The following is a 22,540-nucleotide window of genomic DNA, read 5'->3' as shown; positions in this document are numbered from 1 at the left end:
GCTCTTGGGGAGGGAGATGAAAGGAGTAGCAGGCTGCCTTGGCTGCCCCGTGAGCTCACCATGAGGAACAAGGGCAGAAGGGACGGCTCTTCTCCAACCTGCAGTCTTTTCTTCCCTTCCCCCTAGGCTGGGAAATACTCCAGCTCCTTCAGAAGCCACCTACTGCCTGTCGGTCTACAAATTCCTAAGAAGTAATTTGGGAAATTACACTACTCTGGAAACACATGAGTCCTTTCCCTTTGCAAAATAAGGGTGAAATCCACATGCAGAGTCATTCCCATGCACTGCAGCGAGGCAGGTGGAAGGGAAAGAAGACAACGATAAGTCTATGGTTTCCACTTGAAGAATTCATATTATATCTATTCATTAAGGAGGCAGTTACAGTTTGCTGGAGAGAAGAAAGGAAAACGGGAACCTGTAGGTTGCTGTTGTGCTGCTTTTTAAAGGGGAAAAACCCCCACAAACCAGGAGTTACCAAAAGTATTCAGGACTGCTAGGGGATGTGTAGAAAAATGAAGGGAGGAAAAAAATACTCATGCTTTTTCTAATTAAAAGGGTTGTAGAAATAAATCTTCCCCACGAGAGAATATTCTGTAAACAAGCCATTGTGTGGTCTCTCTGACCTTTCTCTGAAACAACTGGAACCGGTCCTATCAGATACCAAAGGCTGGAATAAATGGACTTTGGATCTGATTTGGTCTGGTGGTTCCTAAATTGTTGTATTCCCCTTTCAAGTGATTAATTTGTTTCATAAAAGCTTGTGATAATGCTCACATTCAGAGGTGACCCAGTACACACAGTACTGACATTTTTGGATGACATTTGCTTCTCGTCAAAGTTCTTCTGAACTTCAGCAATCACCACTGAAGTATCTGTCATATGGAATGTAACTGTAAGTCCTGAATCTAATGAACTTTCTCTGCACAATATGCTTAGCTCAGGAAGGAAGATGATTTCACTGAAAACCACATTACAATATATGTTGTAAAGAAGGGTGCTATCAATTAATCACATATTTGTTTTACTTATTTAAGCTCTGTTTTAATAGGTCAGATCATGAAATAGGGAGACATTTCTCATTCAGCCTGCTTTGGGTTTCCTTCTCTAACACTGTAGTGAGGACTGGAAAATTAAGGAATGTAAAAACAGAAAGATGAAAAGCAATGAAACTTGATTTCAAAAACTTTCCCATTATTACTATTACTGAAGTGGTGGTAGGGATGATGTACATAAAGGTACTTCTTACAATCCATGAGATAGATGGTTAAACTACATGTAACTTGTGAGGAGGAGGATGAAGACAGAAGTAGCAGAGGAGATGTGGCAAAGGCAGCTCTCTTGGGCATGGTCTCCCTTTCCTCCCCCTCTAACCTCTTTTCGTAGTAAAAAAGCCTCAGGAAAAAGAAGATTAACTGATTTATATCAGAAACTTTATCTCAGTGCTGTCAAACTCATGCATTAAATAATGGTGTATCAAAGCCTACCATGACTCAAAAGCCACGGCGCCAGCTATGATAAACTTGTATCTTCTGTTTTTGCATTTTTGGTCTTTCGCAGCTCATGGTTTTATGCTCTTTCTGCAGTCAGCAGGACTGGGCTCCTCCACTTAAGCAAGACTGGGCTTTTCACCCATTCACATGGAAGCCACGACTTGTAATAAAATTACCTAATGGTTTAATTTGGACTCATGAGAGAAATACAGGGAAAGGACTTCCAACTGCGTGCTATTGTTCAGTAAGTACATAACAAATATCCACTGTTTTTTTTCTCTTGTAGCTAGAAAGCAAAGTTGAAGGCTGCTGTTGCAAGCTTCGATAGCCCTCTACTGTGCCCCATGTGCCTCTGCACCCTGCCCCAGCGATGCTGATGTGAAATTGGTACAAACAGAGGGTGACGCAGTGAAAAAATGGTAATAAAGCCAGTGCATAGACCATCCTACCAGTCATAAAACCTAACACACTAAAAACTCTTTCAGTGTCTTGCTCCTCTACAGTTTTGTTTTGCAATATACAGCATTATGTTAAAAATAGGTTTGGCCTACTTGAAATATCTAATTTTCACCTCGTGTTTTCTGAAGCCCTCAGTAGGCATCCAGTTTCAGAGAAGGGAGAGTGATGGGAAAGCGAAGGGAGAGAATTAGGGAGAGTGATGGGAAGGGGATCTGCAGTGGCTGGCATGGGTAGCCACCAGGAATGGCATGTCACAAAATCACTCCTTGAACTACCCTAGATCAAATAGGTAAATGCTTTCTTAAAGTGTGTTATTCCACCATTTGACAGCTATATCTTAAATAAACTGGCAGGCTACAAGTAGAGTCACTACAAGTAATCCATGGGGTAATCCATAAACAGCCTGATCCAAATCCCCCTGAAATCCATCAAAAGATTGCCACCGTCTTCAGCAGGCTTTGGATCAGACCCATTTTGCTGGAGGATGAACATTGCACTGTAGTTCCCAAGAAAACTAAGCACAGGTGGCAAAGCAACACCTTTCCTGTCGCTTTTGAAGAGATCTTTGTCAAATGTTTACCCTTAATAAAGCCTTAAAGAAGTAGGCACTTCTTCCCAGAAAGCAAAAGATAAGTATTTCTAGAAGGAGGCAGTATGCATTTTAGCATTTATAGTTATGGACACATCATTTATAGATTCAACATACAGAATACTAATCATGTTCAGAGCTGTCCCTAAACAGAAAATAAACCTGGCATCATTCTCTGTGCCCGCAAAAACAAATCCATCATCTATCTCGGGTAAATAAAAAATAATTCATTTACAAAGCTGTAGGATAGCTTTATTTGCACTTGACTGCTTAATGGGCAGGAGTTTTAATAGATCTGGCACTGGCAGGATAAGGGGAAACAGTGCTATCGCTGCCACTGTATCAAGTTTAATAATTGTAAAATGCTGTGTTTTGTTGCTCCATTTACAATAATAACAGTATTGTTAAACAGCTATCATAACAAATGTATTTTTGACCGAAGAGCCACTGACATTTTTCTTTATAAATTACGGTAGACATAAAAATCCATGTTTATAATGATATTACCTTCTTTGAAATAACAAAACAGTACATTGGTGGTGCACTATGAGCAGCAACTGGTATCCTACTGGGAAATTCGTATTATCCTGCCTCATGCATCAGATATCTAAATGAACAGCCTTGACAAGAGCTTTTTCTTTCCCCTCATTGTTAATGACATATATGCAAAAGCACTGTAATTATTCTAAAGCAGCAGCTGAAGGAAAAACTCTCATGGAGATACTGGTAATCTGTCATGAAGAGAGTATTAGGAAGACAGCAGGCAATTCAAAATCCCAATATTTTTTGTTGAGACAATTTAACTGTTCAGAAGCATCTATCAAACACTTACACAAGCACATATTGGAATGTTTTTTTAAAGTTTACTGTTTACTCAATAGACTATGATTTTTGTGAAATATATGAAGTGTAACATATGAATACATTTTAAAAATGTGCGGTAAAGTAGCTGTTCAAAGTACCTACTGCATGCTGCTGTTTGGTAAAACATCATCTTTCTAATCAAGACATTAGGAGTAATTAATCTCTACTGTAAACAAACTATTGCTTGAATAAAAACTAAGTCTTAGATCGGTAAATCCTATCAGATTACAGCACTTATGCCATAATCTTCACCACAGTACAACCAAACCAAATTATTGTTTCTTCCTACTGTTTCTGACATTCAGAGCTCTAATTGCCAAAACAGAACTTTTCCAGGCATTCAGTGCAGAAAAAAAATAAGTAGCAAAAGCTGAAGGAAACACTGTCAAATGTGTATGTTCAGCACTGTTTATTAGAAAAGTAACTGGTTATCATGCTGCATTTCACTTCCACCTAAAAAATGGCTCACTAGCTCCACTGAAATAATGCACAACTCAAAAAAAAGGAAAAAAACCCCAACTAACCAAACAAAAAAGCAGTCATGTCCTGCATAGCATTGATATCTGGTGAGGTTGCAAGGCAGAACACATCTAGCTATGGGCAAGCCTTTGAAAGATACTCTGCGTGATGCTAAGTGCGGGCAGACAGACATGGGCATGGGTGAGAGCGAGGAAGAGACCAAGAGCAGAAAGTTACTGCTGTTAAGACAAAAATACTCATTTTGCCACCTTCCCAGAAAACTCAGTCCTTCCCAGTAAGGGCTGATAATCCCACAGGGACCGAGGATGGCTTTTTGAGCGGCTCATAGTCAGAATTCAGCGATGAGATAGGGCAGTGTTATTACTGTTATGCATTCAAAGGTCTGAAGACCAACATACAACTTCCATCTGACTTTCTGCAAAACACAAACTCCCCTGCTAACCATAGCTGCTAGGTGTTTTGTGAAGGCCTTAACTTCTGCTTAAGCTACAGCCCATCTTTCCAAACAAATACAAGATCCTCATTGAAAGACTTGAAACGATGGCGAATGACCACAGCTCGCTCTCTCTCACCTCTCGGTGTTACCAGCTGCAGTTTCATAGGACTGGACTGTCCTTTCTGCTAAGCTGAAGAGGTGCCTGCTATCCAAGTTCTTCCTTGTTCAGATGTCCACATTCAAATACAGTTATCTTGACCTCTCCCGCGATAACTTAACTAGGCTGAGCTTCTGATGTCTCTCATAAAAGAGACAACTTCTGGCTCATTTTTGCTGCTCTTCCCGAACTACGTCCAATTACCGGCACACTTTCAGGAACAGACAGCGCTGCAAACCTTCTATGGTTATATATAAAATTTATATTGCCTTCCTACTCCCACTTGAGATTCTTTTCATTTTTATATCCTTTTTATATTCATTCTCTTGCTACAATGTACTGCTCTGAAAGGTCAGATTCAATTAATTATTTAATGCAATGGCAAGCTGAGGCACAAAATGCTGCCTCTTAACAGCCTCTGGTAGTTTCACCCTAGGCTAAGCTTCAGTTCTCTGAGCCAAGGGGATCAAGACAGGAACGCTCATGGTAACAGCTTTATTTCACTTGCTCCGAGCAACAGGCGCATCCACCCTGTGCTTCACTTTGGCCAGGCTTCTTCTGAAGCAAAGCTTTTACTACCAGACGCCTTATTCAACATTGCTGGGAAACGGCACCTGCCTTGCAACGCCAATGCATGACTTCCAAAGCTCCTTTCCCTAAATGTCTGAATTTCTGGAATTTGGCCAGCTGTTGCCACATGACAGTAGGGCTGTCAGCTAGAGATGGGAAGACCCAGCGTGAGGTTACTGCAACGCCACACTGCAAAGACAGTTAACTACAAGACTGTAGGCACCACAGGATTTCTTTGAGGCTGCTCTACCAAATGCTCTACATCATCAACAGCTTGCAAGGAAGTCAGCCCAAAAAGAGCGGACCGTGAAGGACTGCCATCCCCTAGTCAAAACACACAACAGACAGCAGGACTACCTCTGAGAGGCAGGCACCATGTATGTTAACCTCGATGCCCTATATGTAATCTTCGCCCACAATCTCCTCAATCACCTCCTCTTTCCCACCGTCAGTCTCTTCCTTGATCTTACAGTCCCATTTCCCAAAAGTCCCTTTGCACCCTGCCCATGTGGCCTCTCAGCTCAAGGGCTGGAAAGTGTGATTTTACGGGTCCTGGGCTCCACCACGCTCTTAGTTGAGGCATGTTTCTGCCTGCTCAGGAGCCGACCGCTGCTCTTTCAGTGCGCAGTGTCATGGGCTGGAGCGAGATGAGGATGAGTAAGTACATGGCCCCTACCAGAGGGCAGACATGGTATTTAGTCCTCAGCCCCAGCGGGTGGACAACTGGGCTTCGTAACCCACCAACAGAACTTTTCTGATGATGCAGGCTCCAAAATTCTTCCCTAGTAAACTCCTGGAAGTACAAGAGTCTGCCAGACCCCAGTGGACAGCACCGTAAGGACAGAAAAAGCTGAGATGTTTTGCTTCAGGATAGTGAGGGTGGCTCAGCATCCTCAGCAGTATTTTTGCTCCATCTGGAGCAATGTAAAACACGTGGAGGACAGGGAGATGATTCGAGACAGCCAGCATGGCTTCACCAAGGGCAAGTCCTGCCTGAACAACCTAGTGGCCTTCTATGATGGAGTGACTACATCAGTGGACAACGGAAGAGATACGGATGTCATCTGTCTGGACTTCTGTAAGGCCTTTGACATGGTACCCTACCACATCCTGTGGACTGTTCAGTGGATGAGGAATTGGTCAGATGGTTGCATCCAGAGGGTAGTGGTCAAAGGCTCAATGTGCAGATGAAGACTGGTGACAAGTGGTGTCCGTCAGGGGTCCGTATTGGGACCAGTACTGTTTAATATCTTCATCACAAACACAGACAATGGGATTGAGTGTACCCTCAGCAAGTTTGCAGATGACAGCAAGCTGAGTGGTGCGGTTGACACACCTGAGGGACAGGATGTCACCCAGAGGGACCTGGACAAGCTCAAGAAGTGGGACCGTGTGAACCTCATGACATTCAACGCGGCCAAGCGCAAGGTCCTGCACCTGGGTTGGGGCAACCCCCTGTATCAATACAGGCTGGGGGATGAAGGGAGCGAGAGCAGCCCTGTAGAGGAGGACTTGGGGGTACTGGTGGGTGAAAAGCTGGACATAAGCCACCAATGTGCACCTGCAGCCCAGAAAGCCGACTGTATCCTGGGCTGTATCAAAAGAAGCATGGCCAGCAGGTCCTGGGAGGGGATTCTGCCCCTCTGCTCTGCTCTGGTGAGACCCCACCTGCAGTTCTGCGTCCGGATCTGGGGTCCTCAGCACAGGAAAGACAGGGACCTGTTGGAGCGGGTCCAGAGGAGGGACACAAAAACGATCAGAGGGCTGAAACACCTCTGCTATGAGGAAAGGCTGAGAGAGTTGGGGTTTGTTCAGCCTGGAGAAGAGAAGGCTCCAGGGAGACCTTACTGCAGCCTTTCAGTACTTAAAGGGGGCTTATAAGAAAGATGGGGATGAACTTTTTAGCAGGGCCTATTACGATAGGACAAGGGATAACGGTTTTAAACTCAAAGAGGGTAGATTTAGACTAGATATAAGGAAGAAATTTTAGATATAAGGAAGACATTTTTCACAATGAGGGTGGAGAAACCCTGGCACAGGTTGCCCAGAGAGGTGGTAGATGCCCCATCCCTGGAAATATTCAGGGTCAGGTTGGACGGGGCTCTGAGCAACCTGATCTAGTTGAAGATGTCCCTGCCCACTGCAGGGGGGTTGTGCCAGATGACCTTTAAAGGTCCCTTCCAACCCAAACTCTTCTATGATTCCATGATTCTATTATAAAATACTGACATGCTTCGTTTGTCAACCTGAAGTACCAGCTTTGCCTCGGATCATGCTGACCTCCAGCTCTGCTCTCCTGAACTCCTTAACGTCTCACAGGAGCTGTAGCTCTGGCTGTTGCTGCCTGACTTACAAAAGCTTCATGACACCCACAGCCTCCCCTGTGGGTGAGGCAATCCCCAAAGGGATTAAGTTAACTGTATTAGGTATCTTTAGAAAAATGTATGCAGCATATATGCATATATCCATCGCTAACCTGTATATGCTATGAACAGTAATATTCTAAAAAACCCTCCATAAAACTAGTAATACTCCTAAAATGATAAGGGTTATAACCACCCCCCCCCCCCCCCCATGTTCACATCATTCTCTATTTTAACATGTATTTTCCTAGTAAAACAGAAATGAGACATGAGTTTCTAATACTGAAGAGAATCATAATGACATGTCAGAATTGGCGCTTTCTATTTATCACTTTTAGGTAGAGATATAGGAAATATTTCAAATAAATATTTTAAAATTCTCTAACACAACTCTCCTTGTAACAGATCGGCTGCACAAACTATATATAACGTCATGATAAGGTTTTGGTTTAAATAAGCTGCAGAACCTCAGGTTCTCGTTTCTAAGTAACGCACGCATCCCAAATCCATGATAATAAAGCTTTATGAATCATATTCCTCTCTCCCTGCACATACATACAAACATACGCAGATGCATACATACAAATGCAGAAGACATACTGCATGCTTATGAAATGTTATTTGTCCAATAAACAGCCCTAAGAGTTACATTAGCAAACTGTATCCTCAGTCTATGTACCTCAGAGCATAAATAATACAACCTCCTCTTTCTCCAACAAAAAAATGGTTGCAAGAGAGTGTGTTTAGTTTTCTTTCACTCCCATATGTCAATATGTGGTAAAGTTCCTTCCTTAAATCCATGGCAGTTTGTATGAATTATTAATGAACTCAACAAGCCTGCTGGACACTGTAACATGACTATAATTGGTGTAGAACACTAAGAAATTGTTTCAATACTTTTTAAGGAGAAAAAAGCGGTATCTTTACTAATGCATTTGTTCTAATATTTAATTAAAGGCTTTGAACACAAACAGAATTTCAGATAAAATGCAGAACAAAAGAGTATTTCTGGTCACAAAAGTATAATTTCCATGTATAATTGAGCTGTAAGGAGAATGACACAGGATAAAGAATTAAAAAGAAACTGGACTGCAAACTCAATTAATGACTAGTTTTAATTTTTTGCTGTCTTCCAAAATTGAGAGTTGTTGCTATTATTCTTGATAAACTCTTAGGCAGATGATATTTTCCTTTTAAGTCTCAGGCACACTGTAACGATGCATAGAAAAGAATATTGAGCAGAAAGACAATGTATGGAACAAAGATTTCAGTGCAACGATTAAACCTCATGACTCCTACAGTTTTTATGAAATACAGATGACCTCGAGGATTTTAAATTGCTATAGCAATGAATTTTGTTCTCTAGAAGAACAACTGCCTTTTTGCGTATTGCTTTCTGAGTAACAGACCTGCTGAAAAGCTGAAGTGATCATCATAAAATGGGTAAGTTCTGAGATAGAAGATGACAAGACCTTTGTCTCTCCTGGAGTCTTGTTTGATTCATAAGCTGAACAAATTTGGTTTTAACTAAACCTCCAACCAAGCTGAATTACTTTATTTAACAATATAGACAGCCGACTGCAGGGATTTCCCCTTGTGCAGTAAGTAAAATACATTAAGCTTTAGTCTGCATGAAGAGGAATAAGAGCTAACAGAACAATTAACATTTCAGCACATACTATGAAAGAAATATGCCTTTGGGGTAGCGGAGGTTGACGGCAGCCTAGGTTTAGCTCTACAGTCTCTGTTTTCATATTTACAGTCTCTATTTTGATATTTCTCACTTCTTGGTTTCTCAGAATGAGTTTCTCTTGGTTTCTGTCATGGCAGTTTTTTTGGCAGCAGGGTAGGGTCCGCAGGGCCGGCTCCTGTGAGGAGCTGCTGGAAGCTGCCCCAGCTCCAAGCCGGACCCGCCTCTGGCCCAGGCCGAGCCCCTCAGGGACAGTGGAAACACCGGTGGGAGAGCAGATTTCAGAGGGGAAACCTGCAGGGAGTGGGGGATTGGAACGGGAGAGGAACCCCTCTGTGGGTACCGAGGTCAGGGAGGAAGGCAGGAGGGGATGCCCCCGCAGCCCGCGGTGAGGCGGCAGGCTGTCCCCCCCAGCCATGGAGGGGAGCGGAGGCCCCCCAAGATGGCCGCCGCTCCGTGGGGAAACCCGAGCTGGAGCAGGCTGGGACTGAAGGACTGCAGCCCGTGGGAAGGACCCACCTTGGAGAAGAGCACAGAGTCCTCCTCCCCCTGAGGAGGAAGGAGCGGCAGAGACCAGGGGTGAGGAACCGACCCCAGCCCCCATTCCCCTGTCCAGGTAGAGAGAACCGGGAGCGCAGTTGAGCCGGGCACGAGGGAGGGCTGGGGGGAAGGTGGTCTAAGGTTGGGTTTTACTTCTCAGTATCCATGTTTTGATTTGATGGGTAGTCAATTAAATTGATTTTGTTTCTTCCCCAAGTTGAGCCTGTCTTTTGCCCGTGACCATAAGTGGGGAGTGATCCCTCCCTGTCCTTGTCTTGACCCATGAGCATTTCTTTATATTTTCTCCTCATCTCACCATGGCCAGAGGGGAGGAGTGAGCGAGCAGCTTTGTGGTGCTTTGTCACCAGCTGGGCTTAAACCACGACAGTTTCTCAGACAATGACAAAGTAAGACTAAGACCAACATCCTTTGGAAGTCACCTGCTGTGAAATACACGTGATTCATCTTTCCCCTATTACTGTTGCTACTTCCAGGAGGTCTGTGAAGACTTGGATGTTTCAAGTAGAGCAAAAAGACAGGCAGAGAATGGTATCCTTGGGAAAAAAAAGCCTAAAAATAGCTAAAGCAGAAGCTAAAATGTTTCTCTTACACTATTTTTCATGTGTTGCTTGTAATAAACTACAGATGATCAATTGTCACATCAGAAATCAAACCAGAAAGAGTTGAATAATAAATCCCACAGAAATCTACTGCGTTAAGCTGCTTTTTGAAGCATTCAATATTTTTTACAGGTGAATTTATTTTTATTTTCTATTAGTTCTTGTCTCAGATCCTTTGCTTAATGAGAAACTGTTTTTGTCCTCTGACCTTCCACTATGACCCAGAGTCATCCCAATCAGTGGTAATATTTAACTGAAGAATCTCACTTAGGGGACTAATGAGTCAGAATATGTAAACCCGTTCTCCTTCCCTTCTAACTAACCTTTTGATTGGGCATATCAGGTAAAGTCAGATGTAGATACTCAATCTCTTGGCAATTTTGGGAGTCCTTATTGGCTGTACTATTGCTAAATTAAAAATACGATCTAATTCTGCGTATTAAGTTTTCTAGTCCATCGAGCAATGCAGAAGTCCCTACAACATTTCTATTCCAATTACATTATACTATCAACTGCTAAGAGAGACTCTGAGTCACAAAATTATTCTTCTTGGAGGGAAGCAGGAAAGAGAAAGGACTTGCTAATGACAGGCTTAAGCCTTTTGATGTTATTTCTCAGTATTTTTTAAAAAGCTTAAAAAAAAAAACATTAGGCCTTTCCAACACAAAAAAGGTCATAAAAATTTTAAGTCAACTGCACTGAAAGCCAGATCCAATTTTCTTACAACACACTTAAGTCTATACATCTCTGAATCAAAAAGAAGTTTGGACTGAGAGAGTTTTATTAGACTAGTATTCAGCCAGGTACTTCTCATCTCTACTATTTTTGTGATTTTCCAGCTCCACAGCAAACTACAAGTTACTGGTGTCAAGCACTGTGTCTCCCACATGCCTTTGGCTGACTGAAAGGCAACATTGCTGTCAGAGCAGGGATATGAAATGGAAGTGTAGAGAGAGCGATTGTAACTGGACCCTAGTGTCATGAGGGACAGCCACCTTATGGGTGCACACAGCTTCAGGAGGCACCATTCTTCATCTTACTTTACTTAATAGATTAAATGTAGTCTGTGAAGTAAATAGGATTATGATACTAAAAACTAACTCTGGGAGTCAGGAAGCCAGAAAGACACAGCATCAGCATGCCAAAGAAAGGTCTTGCCATCTTCAGGAACTCCTGAGTCAGCTTTCCATTACACAATTCATTAAAATTACGCCATTCTATCATTGGCCCATGAGCTACCAAGACCGCTCTGTGACACTTTGCTCTGAGTAGGGTTTTACACATTTCCCAGTCACTCTCCTTATCTCCTTCCCACCCCAGGGAGTGCTGCTTCCACCTTGACAGGGAAAAAAAGTGCTCCCTTAACTGCAAAGATGGGATTACACCACCACTCAACATGCCAGTTGCTCACAGTATCTAAGCAGCCCCAAGGAGAAGGGCTTAAGACCTCCGTTTATCCATATTTTCCAATTACATGGTACAAGATTTCTTTAAAAGCTATTCATTTTTGCTTGCCTCCCCCCTCCCCTTCTCACTGGGCTATAAAAAACCACATACATAGCCACCACACTAACAGTTATGCTAGTTTCATCTTCTCCAATTTGACAAACAGATGAGTTTTTGTAAAATGCACAAAACCCTTCAAATACAGTCACTGCCACGAGCTTCTACAGAATTAACAGCTAAAGACTAAAGGTATTTCAAATTCATGAAACTATACAAGACATTGCAAATTGGTCACAGTCTTTTCACCCTTCTCTCTCAACAGTTTAAATTACTTTTTACATTTCATATGAGCGCTGGTGCATATAAAACTGCCACCTCCAAAACAGCATTACTTAAAAACAGGAGATTAAAATCTTTCTGCCTTTCTTTTGTACAAGGCGCCTGTAGCAGACACAACCCTCCAAGGGTCAACTTACAAAACCATAAAAATACCGTGTTTGCCTCCCAGCTCTTTACATCACCTTTGCTGTCTTTCTATCAAAATATGGAATTTGGGTATAATTCATAATAACTACAAGCCTTTTGCTTGTCATCTACCTTTCAGTCTTTTAAAGTATTTCTCTGTCATCCTGAAGCTCTTTAGGCAGCAGATAAAAACCAGTTAATTTCTATGATCCAAATGTCCAGCACTGCCTCAGGATAAAAGGGAATGCTGATGTCACCACTGTCCACGTTGTGTGTACCACAAGCCTTCACAAAGCATCACAGCCCTTCTACCACACAACTATCAGATCTTCTCCAAAATGGCTATTTTTTCCATTACAGTAGCTTCATTAGCTGACGTGTACGTGCTGAACCAGTCAGCAACTGACTGGCAGGGTGAGGGAGCTGTAACTTCCCAGTGAGGGCAGCCACACACTTGTGGAAGGGCAGAGTTGCTTTGTGAGTTCTGTGCATGCGGTGGTGAAAGCATCTCTGTCATCTTCATACTTCACAGTCAGTCCTTGCTGGCAGCCCCAGAGGCACAGCACAACCCTCTCCTGTCAGCCCGTACTGCTCCTGCAAGCCCAGAATCTGTTCTGCGCAGACTAGCGCTTCCAAAGCAAGCTCCTGAAGCTGTCTCTGTCTTGTCTTCCTCTCTGTTTTCTGCTGATTAAACTGCTCCATATCACAGCGCTTGTCTTGTGTAAGTGTAGCTGTCCTGTAGGAATGTCCTCAAGGCATCCACACAAGCTGCAGAATATTCAAGTACCCACAGCACGACGTGGAGGGCTGGCTTGCCCAACATAACCTTTTATGCTTTGGAAATGTCATCCCAAAAGAGACAGACAAGGGGGCTGGGAAAGGGAAACTATGAGATTTCTGTAGTTACCTCTGTAATGCTCCCCAAACACAGGACATGAGATTTTTAGGTACCTCCTGCTACATATTCCAACAGGAAGTAATCCTTTGATGCACGGGGCTTACAGCAACAGCGCAAAGAAGAAGAAACGTCTATCGCAGAGCATACAATACAGAGGAAATCCATCACGTGGAAGGGTTAACTAATAAACTCAAAGGTGGGTGTTCATTTGTATGCCTTTACATGGAAACAATTACTTTGAAACATTCACATCAGTGCACCTGGCTTCAAAGTAAATCCTCCATGCAGACAAGCCAATGCTTTTGTTTAGTTTTATGAGAAGAGGTAAGCCTGCTTGTCAGAACAACCTGATGAGAGCGATGCTCGCCGGTTCACAACTGAAGAAGGCATTTTGTACAGTTGCTTATGTTTTGGGCACAGCTGTTCCACATCTCTGTCTATACCCTTGCATTCAGTTACCATAAAGCAACTTGTTACAGAACAGCTGACCTGAAATTCATCACGGCCGACTCCTCTTTCTAGAGGATAACAGAATAGGATGATGACACAACACTGCAACTAGATGACACATCAAGCCTTGGAATTTCAAAAAGACCCTAGCCTTGCTAACTCCAGGGGGCATCCACCACGGTGCACATGAAAAGAAATTAAGTCCTCAGCATTCCAAACATTTGAATTACTGAGCCCAAACCTGTCTAAACCATGTCAGCCAACTTTCTGCTAAGAACAGAGCAAGGGTATGAGACTGCATGCTTCCACAGATACAATGGATTTGAAAGAGAAACATTTCCATAGTTGGTACTGATTTTAACAATAAGTAACATCTCCATATAGCTTTCAACTCAGCTTAACTCTTACAGGCCTTTGAAAAGGTGGACAAGCATTTCTGAAACCTTGTTACAGATTAATAACTAAAATCTAGAGAGATCTGAATTAGCTCTCAATATATTAGCTCAAGTACCAGAAGCATCTCATCACCGCGGCAGCCAAGAAAAAAGGTAAAGTAGACAATACTAAATCTGTGCTCTCACAGCAGCTGATTTAAAGTACTTAAATTATCTCTGTATTATGTTGCAGAAACACCTCAAAAGGTAGAAGATAAACATCTACCAACACCCCTCAAGTCAGACAGGAACTGAGTTCTCATATCCTGACTCCCAGCTTTATGCTTGGGCCAGCTGATTAGAGGTAGCTAATTAAATGCCCTAGTGGAAAGCTTATCTCCATTGATATCACTTGTAAAACTCCTGCAGATAATTTGGTCCAACATTTTGCCCCTCTTTTCAGCATTATGTGTCTAAAAACCAAATTGCTAGCAATTCATAGATCAAGGTTTGAAACAAAATGGTATAGCCTCTGGATTTATATACCGATCTGGGAGTATAATGGAGTACCTTCAGATTAAAAGGTCTGCATAACTGGTTTTTCAGGAAAAGCAAGTTTGAAGAGTCTGGGTTGCTAAGCAGTATCACAGCTAATAGCTTAATACGCTTGATTTTTTTTCCCTGTGATGTTGATGAAGAAAGAATGTCTTTAATATTAAGTCTACCAAAATTGCTTGATCCAATATATGAAACAGTCTAAGCCTAGAGACAGAAATTACATTTGAGAAGTGGCATTTTCAGCTGCTGTGAGAAGACGATTGATGACAGGCACTGCCACTGAGCTCCCTTTTGCACTTGCGTTAGCTATGATGATGCAGAGAAGGCAAATTGGTCCCCTGACACACACGGAGTCAAACGGCAGTGACAGAATCCTCATCCACTCCATGACGATGGTGAGAAGGGTCAGTATTGATTAAATTCATGTTAGCACTTAGAATGCAACACGCAGCCTGAAATCCTGGAGGGTTCCTTCTCCAGCTTTATGGTAATACAAAATTAAAACAGAAATTCTGTTGCAGAATTGAAAGAATCCTCTAGATCCTCTTGATGAAAACTTGCTGTGACATTAACTTGCCAAAGCAAGAGTTATTTCAGAAAGCTTTTTGAGTCATTTCTCTTAAATAGAAAATAGACCCAACAAGAAAGAAAAGCCCTTAATGAATTTCACCTTTTTCAGTTCTTGCTTTGCAATTAAAGTCTTTTAGTGGAATTCCACAGGACGCCAAATACTAATTTACTGCTGTTACATTTTCTAGCCTAATTTAGCAACCCAGAAGCCAGGTTTCTATTCTAAGATAGTTTTCTGTGCGTCTTCTTTAGTCAATGCATAAATAAGCTTTTTGCAACAGGGCAGTTTATTCCAAAAGAAGTATCTCAGATGGATCACCCTCTTCAGGTGCCCATCTCCCCTCACAGACTGCCTGGATAACTATTTGAATTGAAGTATGAACAAAATACCAGTACCGTGCCCTACTCGAAGTTTGCTTTATGGGGTAAGCAGCACATCTGTGTGGCACTTAAAATTTCAGTAAAATATCTTGCTAAATAAAAAGACATTTTACATATGTTGGGATCCTTGTAGACTAATGCATTCCCAGTACAATCTAAGATAATCATGCCATTCATGTTACAGACATTACCTATAAACATAGTATAAGGCAAATTATTTCTTAGATATATTTCTTTAAGTGTTTTAAAAGAAGGCTTGGTCGGTTAAACTGATTCTTAAAAAGATACAAATGTAACATTAACCAAGGATAATGAAATACATGCACCTCTGAACAACCAATTAATTGATACAGTACATTAATACACCTTTTAATACATTAGTTTTGCATTGTTGCTCACCTTCAAATATGCAAAAAATTGCTATGTTGTGCAATGACTTTAATGTTATCTCAAAGTACTTATTGTTAAATATGTGTGAAAAGCTTCAAGTCAAAGAATCGGTATCAGCAGTAAAAGAAAACCAAGGCAAGTAGCTCCTGCTACAATTTTGAACAGACTGGACTTCAAATACATCTTCTTTCTTTAGTGTTCTGTTTTCTTGGTCCTTGCCTGGACTGAAACCACACATTTAGAAAATGAGGCTTGTTTCTTCCTCTTTTTCCAACTTCAATAACTTCCTGTCTTGAATGGAACACATCTAGACTGCAGCCATAAGCGACACTCATAAAGGTGACCTCTCTTTGTAAGTGAAACCATAAACATGACTTCTGGGTTTGTGCTTGAAAATAGCTCAGGAGAACATAATATGGTGCAAAAGCCATTGAACATTACCCAGAAATAATGAGTCCTTATGTATTTTGTCTGCAAACAATACTGTATTCGTATTTTTGCAACCTTGGCTTTCAAAGGACAACTTGAACACTAATTAAATGTTGCCAGTAAAGCAGAGCCAAAAGAATTAGATGGATGAGAATGACCTACAGGGGATATTTATAATGAATATCCCCGATAATCTCAGACCTGAGACCTCCTAGGATGCAACAGTATCCCTCAATTCTTCAAAAAACAAACTAAAATCTTTCAGCAGGTTCCTGCTCAGTACCCCCTGGAGTCAGCAGAGGTGGCTTTAATACAGTTTTCTACTTAAGGAAGCTTATTTTCAGTAATGAGTGTTTAGAAAGCATACACATAATTAAAACATTAAAATGCAATAAAGAGGCAATGTGAAAATTTCTGCATTATGTGCTTCCTTCATCTTCTTGCATTTTCCTGTAGTAAAACCGTTACACAAAAGGGACTTTCTTGAAAGACCAGTCTAACTATTTCTAACCCCGCAGCAGTAAAAAGTACACAATGAATTTGGAGCTGATATGAAAAGGGCTGAAGAAAAACAAATGATCTGAAAAAACCTGCTATTGACTTATTTTGTGGAGAATTTACAAATAAAGCAAATTTATTGCTCAGGAATATGCTTTTTCCTAACGAAAGAAGATTTAATTGACATTTTTCAGATAACCTTCTTGGTGGGCATTCTGAATCTTTTTTTATTTTTTGGATTTAAGATAGACCACAGCAGAAGTTCTCTTTTCCATTTTCTTTTCCTTCAGTAGCGTAACTCTTTTCATAAGGAAATGTCCTGACAATGTTTTCTTGGAAAACAATTAAATACTGCATTACACTAAAAAGAATGTTTAACATTCAAGGTTGACTTAACATCTAACATTTGTGTATACTTTTGCTTGGAAGCTTTGAGTCTTGCTAAGCTTGTTAAAGCATGATGCTCATCTGGTTACGAAATCTGCCTTTGTTTTCTCATGCAGTTTGGGTTTCTTCTGTTTGGCACACTATGATCTTTACGTCTGTATTTTGAAAGTAGCTTAATTTTTTCCACACTCTACAATTTTAAAGTCAAATAATTTCTTGACTTTACAAAAAGCTTTGAGGGAAAGCTGCATAAAAATAGCCACAGAACATAAATGAATATAAAATATACCTTGCTATACCTAATCACCAAGAGACCATGCAATCACAGAAAAAATACAGTGTTGGAGTATCGATTTTTCATTGATGTGCTGCAGTGACCGCGAGATGCTACAGTGTAAGATCCTGAGGGAAAGGAGGAAGAGGAGTCTAAGCTGAAGAGCAGACTTGAGCTTGTCCAGGGCACTGGTGGCCAGGGTCCTGTGGGATGCAGCTTGGAAAGGCCAGAGCCCAGTTGAGCCAGGCGATCTTGCCTTTGGCCTTTAATGGCAAGGTCTGCCCCTCTGGTCCCTGAGCTTAGTGGCAGAATTTAGGGAGCAGAGGTAGACAAAGACTGAATTAGGGATCAGTTAAGCAAGAGGGACACTCACAAGTGCATGGGATGGGATGCATCTAAGGCTGCCGAGGGAGTTGGCTCATGTCTTGTAAAAGAAGCTCTCTATCATCTTTGAAAGGCCACTAGTTAAGAACTGAAACATCTGCCCAATGTGGTTGTGAAATCTCCATCTTTGGAGATATTAAAAACTTGATTCGACAAGTGCTGAGCAGCCACATCTAACTTTGACACTAGCTCACTTTGAGCAACGGGTTAGACTGGATGACCTCCAGAAATCCCATCTCAATTCTGTGGTTTTGTGATTATGCCCATTGCCTGACCTATGCATCTAAAACAGACTCATTGCTGCCCACAGGTACACTGCTACCAGCTGGAAAACAAGATTTCAAAATTGCTTCCACGCACATTGAAAACTGACAGCAAGTGGTTTCAAAGTTGCAGATGTATCTAACCCATATGAAAACCTTCTATTATACAGAAGGGATTCATTATTTCATTGGTGTAAAGAATTGCTTCTGCTGTGGTGTAAGGACGGTACAGTGACAGTGTCTAATCATTCCAGGTGTTCCCACTGGCATGAAGAGAAAGCTCTTCATTTCAAATACTGTAATATACAACCCCAATACACTTCACTCTGAGTCTCACCAAAGAATGAGTCTCTGTCAAAATCCCAACGGCAGATAGATTTTAAGAACAGAGGTAGAATTACAGTGTAAGAAAAGTGTCACCAAAAGCTTCCCCTGGAATGCAACAACACTTAATTTAAGACACTACCTATGGAGTCAACATTATTGGGAAGGGTGACATTCTTATTCAGTTTCTCATTTGAAGGCAGACAGAATCAGCCACACAATAAAGTCAGTTTGTCTCAGGCATAATCAGTCTATTTTGTTTGTTGTTATTACTACATATTGCTGGCAGCAGAGAAATGAGATAGAGATCCTCGTTCTGATTACTTACATATCAAGGAATCAGGGAAAGAATGAAGACTGCAATATGACCAGTTTATGAAGAAGCAAAGACATCAAAAATGAGTTTAAGACCCATTTGTGAGGTTTATGCTGATTGTCAATACAGAGCACAGGACAGAAATTTATTAGGAACAGGACAGTTTCTGCAGTTTATGGGGTCTCTGTCACAAAAAACAAGAGTGTTCAAGTCCCCTCTTAATATGCTGTGTTTCTGTTAGTTGACTTGCAGGTTAACACTTTTTTTTTTTTTTTTTTTTTGTTTTTAATATGAAAATGTACTGTACTTTGTCCAAACCCACTAAACACAGATAAAGGCATCAGTGTTGCTGGCATCTTTATACCATTTCCCTCTCGCCTTTGGAACATAGCTTCACAGCTGAATCCCCAGCAAATGAGCACCCATTTGCTCAAATTGTGATCTGCAAGAGGATTACAACTATCACGGCACCTCCTGCCCAAATTTCTGGAAGCAAATGCGACTTTTCAAAATGACACGGGTAACACCGACAACAGTGACAGCTACCAGAAGAGAGGTATCTGCACAGTTAAAACCTGAGTATCTCCCAGGGATCAACTAGACCCACCAATTCAGAGTTTACTCCAATAAGAAGGAAAATACAAAAGCAAAAATGGTGTCCAGCAACCAGGCTACTGAAATTTAAAATAATCATTTCTATGTTTAATTTTTTAATTACAGTCATTTTTATACGCAATGTGCTAATATTTCTTGTTACACAAAATTATAAGCTTAGTATATGAAGCACATCAAATTTTTTTCTACATCCTGAGCATTTGTCAGTCCCTGTCCTTTCTTTCCTTCTACATCCCATTACCAATATTGACATTTCTCCTTTCCTTCACTCTTCACAGTCACTTTTTTGTCTTGTTTTCTGCCTCCTATCTACACAGCCCTGCCCATGCTTTTCACACAAACTCATCTACCTGCAATCCACCCAAACACCCTTTGAGCTTCCCTACACATTCCCATTTACATGCACCCATTCACTCTCAAAAATCACCCCACCACATTTTCTTTCCTCTTCACATAAGACAGACCTGACTCAACTTTCTTCATGCAAAAAAAAGCAATAGAGCAACAGCGACTGGAGCTGCCTTGCTCCAGGAATTAACTTTTCAAAAACCCATACCAGAAATAAACACCAGAACACTATTCCTCTTTTGATATCCAAGTATTTTGGAGCTGTTCCAATATCTTATTATATTTTTTTCAGCTACCCAGAGGACATTTAAGAGGACATTTCATTTCAATACTAAAATACTTCACCATCCTTCATTATGACTAAAGTAACATTATTTTTTCTTTTCTCACCCATGAGAAGGCAGGACTTGCTGTATTATCAAATGACTGCACAGGCAATAAGCGACTGGGTTCATAGTTTAAGTGACAGGACATCAAGTACCTGACAAGGTCGATGACTCTCTCCCTTGGAGCAGTGCTGACTGGCTCATCATTAATCATTATGATCTGATCCCCTGGTATAAGCTTTCCTTCAGAGGGGCCGCCTGGAGACAAATGAGAAAAAAACCCACAGGTGAGCAGACCATTGTAAATGCACAGACACACTCTGTTGTTCACATACTATAAGTGGTTTTTTTCTTCAACTAATGGCACGTTTTAACACTAATTCTGACATTGCCAGTACTTCCTCACCAGGAAAATCTTGAAAGCTTTTGGCTTAGAAGCTTCTACTGAAGTTTGTCAAGTTAAGTTCCAAACCCACATCTAGCCAATTAAAAGCAAGGGCTTGATTTTCTCGAGGGCCAAAAGGACCCATAAGAGGTGGCCTAATTCACCCTTTAAGGTGTGATCAACCATACCTTACTCATCCCTGATCAATATCTGTCTGATATTCTTGTAAGACCACCCTGAGGTTGACTCCCTTTTTCCTCTAAATAAATGATCCTATTTAACTACTGTTGAGATCAGGATGTCGTTCTCCCCAGCATCTACAGCAGATCTCCCTTGTTACAACACATTGTTCCCTGTCCTAGGCAAAGTAACACTGGAGAACATCTTATTCCTCTTTCCTATGAAACATCACTTACGTATTTGAAAGTCATTCGGAGGTCTCTCCTCTGACTTTTCTGTTCTGGGCAAAACAATCCTGTTTCCTTCAATCTGAAGCCAGTAAGTTTCTATACCTCCAGACTCTCGAGGGTTTTGCTCTGGATTCCTACCACTTGGTGAACACAAGGTTTATGTACATCCAAAAGCACTGCCACTTTCAGTTAGACACAGATATTTAGCATTAGTCTGAGTAGACAATCAGACATGTACATGTCTATGTGCTTTGGATTCTGACACTGCTGAAATGCCTATTGAGTTTATGCTTTATAAAATGCACATACTACTTTGCTTCTCAGCATGATTACATGCCCAGAGGAGGGTGTGACATCGCAACTGCTAGCAAAAAGATATATCCTCTCTAGTCTTCTGTCTTTAAAGTCTGCAATGATGATACATAAAAAAGCCAATAATATTACCAATATGAAGATAAAGTCTTAAAAGAAAATGTTTCAAATCCAATTCATTTAACAACTGAACTAATGCTGCTCCTTTCCTCTGCTTGGTTTGAAAACTTCACTTATATATCCAGCATAAATGGATACAAACCCACTTAGGAAAATGTTGTCCTGAGCTCATCTTTCCTCCTCCTCACTTGGAACAGAATATAATAAACACCTTTTCCAAACTGAGCTTTAACATAAAACTACATTAATAATGTTAACTTGCAAGAAAAGGACTGTCTGGACCTAGCTCAAATATTAGTTACACTGCTTGCTTCATCTGAAAGCAATACAAATATAATCAATGCACACACGTGGGTAAATGACATCAGAACTTCACAAAGTCAATTTTGCCTCTCCTCTGCTCTCTGCGGGGGTTCTGAAGAACATATTGAACAAGAGCAAAGTCAAATCCCTGCCCTTGGCTCCAAGGCAATTTTATGTAACAACTGAACTTTTAAGCGTAGACAGCAAGAGCCTGCTATTTGGGAGACTGATTAGTCCCAGGTCTGGTCCCCCATAAGTTAAAAATACCACAAACCTCACTAGTTTTCACTCCAAGTAAGACATTCAGGAATCTGTTTTGACCTGGCTTTTTGCCACATAGTTATACAGAAGTATCTATTAAAAAATCCCGGCAGCAATAACATGCTCTTTTTCAGAAACAAATATATAGTTAGAACCAAGTATTAGAGTTAGAAACCTAGCTCTCCTTGGGAAGCTGATGATAAAAAGAATGAAAAATATGTAAGTTTTAATCTTGCAACTCAACATACCCCTTGAAAACACTGATTCAATGGCAATGAAGGTGACATCAAACCAATATAAACATAACAGGGAGAAGACCTTCTTTCCTTGAATGAAGTGGGTCAACTTTTTTCAGGCAAACAATAGTAATGGCTCAGAGCAAAAACCTAAAACTGTCTTTTGTTAACACATTTACATAACGTTCAAAAATGAGTGCAAGGAGGGAAACTCCTGGGTAATACAAGGCTTAAAATCCTAGCTCGTATTTGTGATTACTTTGTCTGCCTGAATATTTTAACAGTACTCAAATTTGTAACTGTATTTAATGCCAGTAGATTAAGTCCAAGTTTGCTTCTGGGGTCAGGTGGGGAAAACATACCTGGTGTTACTGAGCGTACAACAACTGGCTTTTCACTACCAGCCACAAACCCAAATCCTAGCACAGGATCCCTCCTCATTTCCACTTTCCGAGGGGCTGGAGGGGTTATTTGGCAGCTCTCTATTCGAGGGTCTTCAAATGTGGCTGATTGTGTCATGTGACTGTGAAAAAAAATAAAAGATGGAAAAAGGAAAAAA

At 41.1% G+C, this 22,540-nt stretch overlaps 1 protein-coding gene across 7 annotated transcripts in view; it reads right to left on the bottom strand.

Annotated features, from left to right (window-relative positions):
- Positions 1 to 22,540, bottom strand: part of FRMPD4 (FERM and PDZ domain containing 4) — a 410,476-nt gene that overhangs the window by 46,790 nt on the left and 341,146 nt on the right. For all 7 annotated transcript variants that reach the window (XM_049834627.1, XM_049834628.1, XM_049834633.1 and 4 more), the window contains exons 3-4: positions 22,344 to 22,504; positions 20,110 to 20,212 (exon numbers count right to left, since the gene is read on the bottom strand). In XM_049834627.1, the coding sequence (XP_049690584.1) occupies positions 20,110 to 20,212; positions 22,344 to 22,504 (264 nt within the window). The remainder of the gene's footprint in view (positions 1 to 20,109; positions 20,213 to 22,343; positions 22,505 to 22,540) is intronic.

The sequence above is a fragment of the Accipiter gentilis genome, chromosome 31, assembly GCF_929443795.1.
Source record: "Accipiter gentilis chromosome 31, bAccGen1.1, whole genome shotgun sequence".
In the NCBI taxonomy this organism is placed as follows: domain Eukaryota; kingdom Metazoa; phylum Chordata; class Aves; order Accipitriformes; family Accipitridae; genus Astur; species Astur gentilis.
This window is presented reverse-complemented; position numbering and strand designations above follow the sequence as displayed.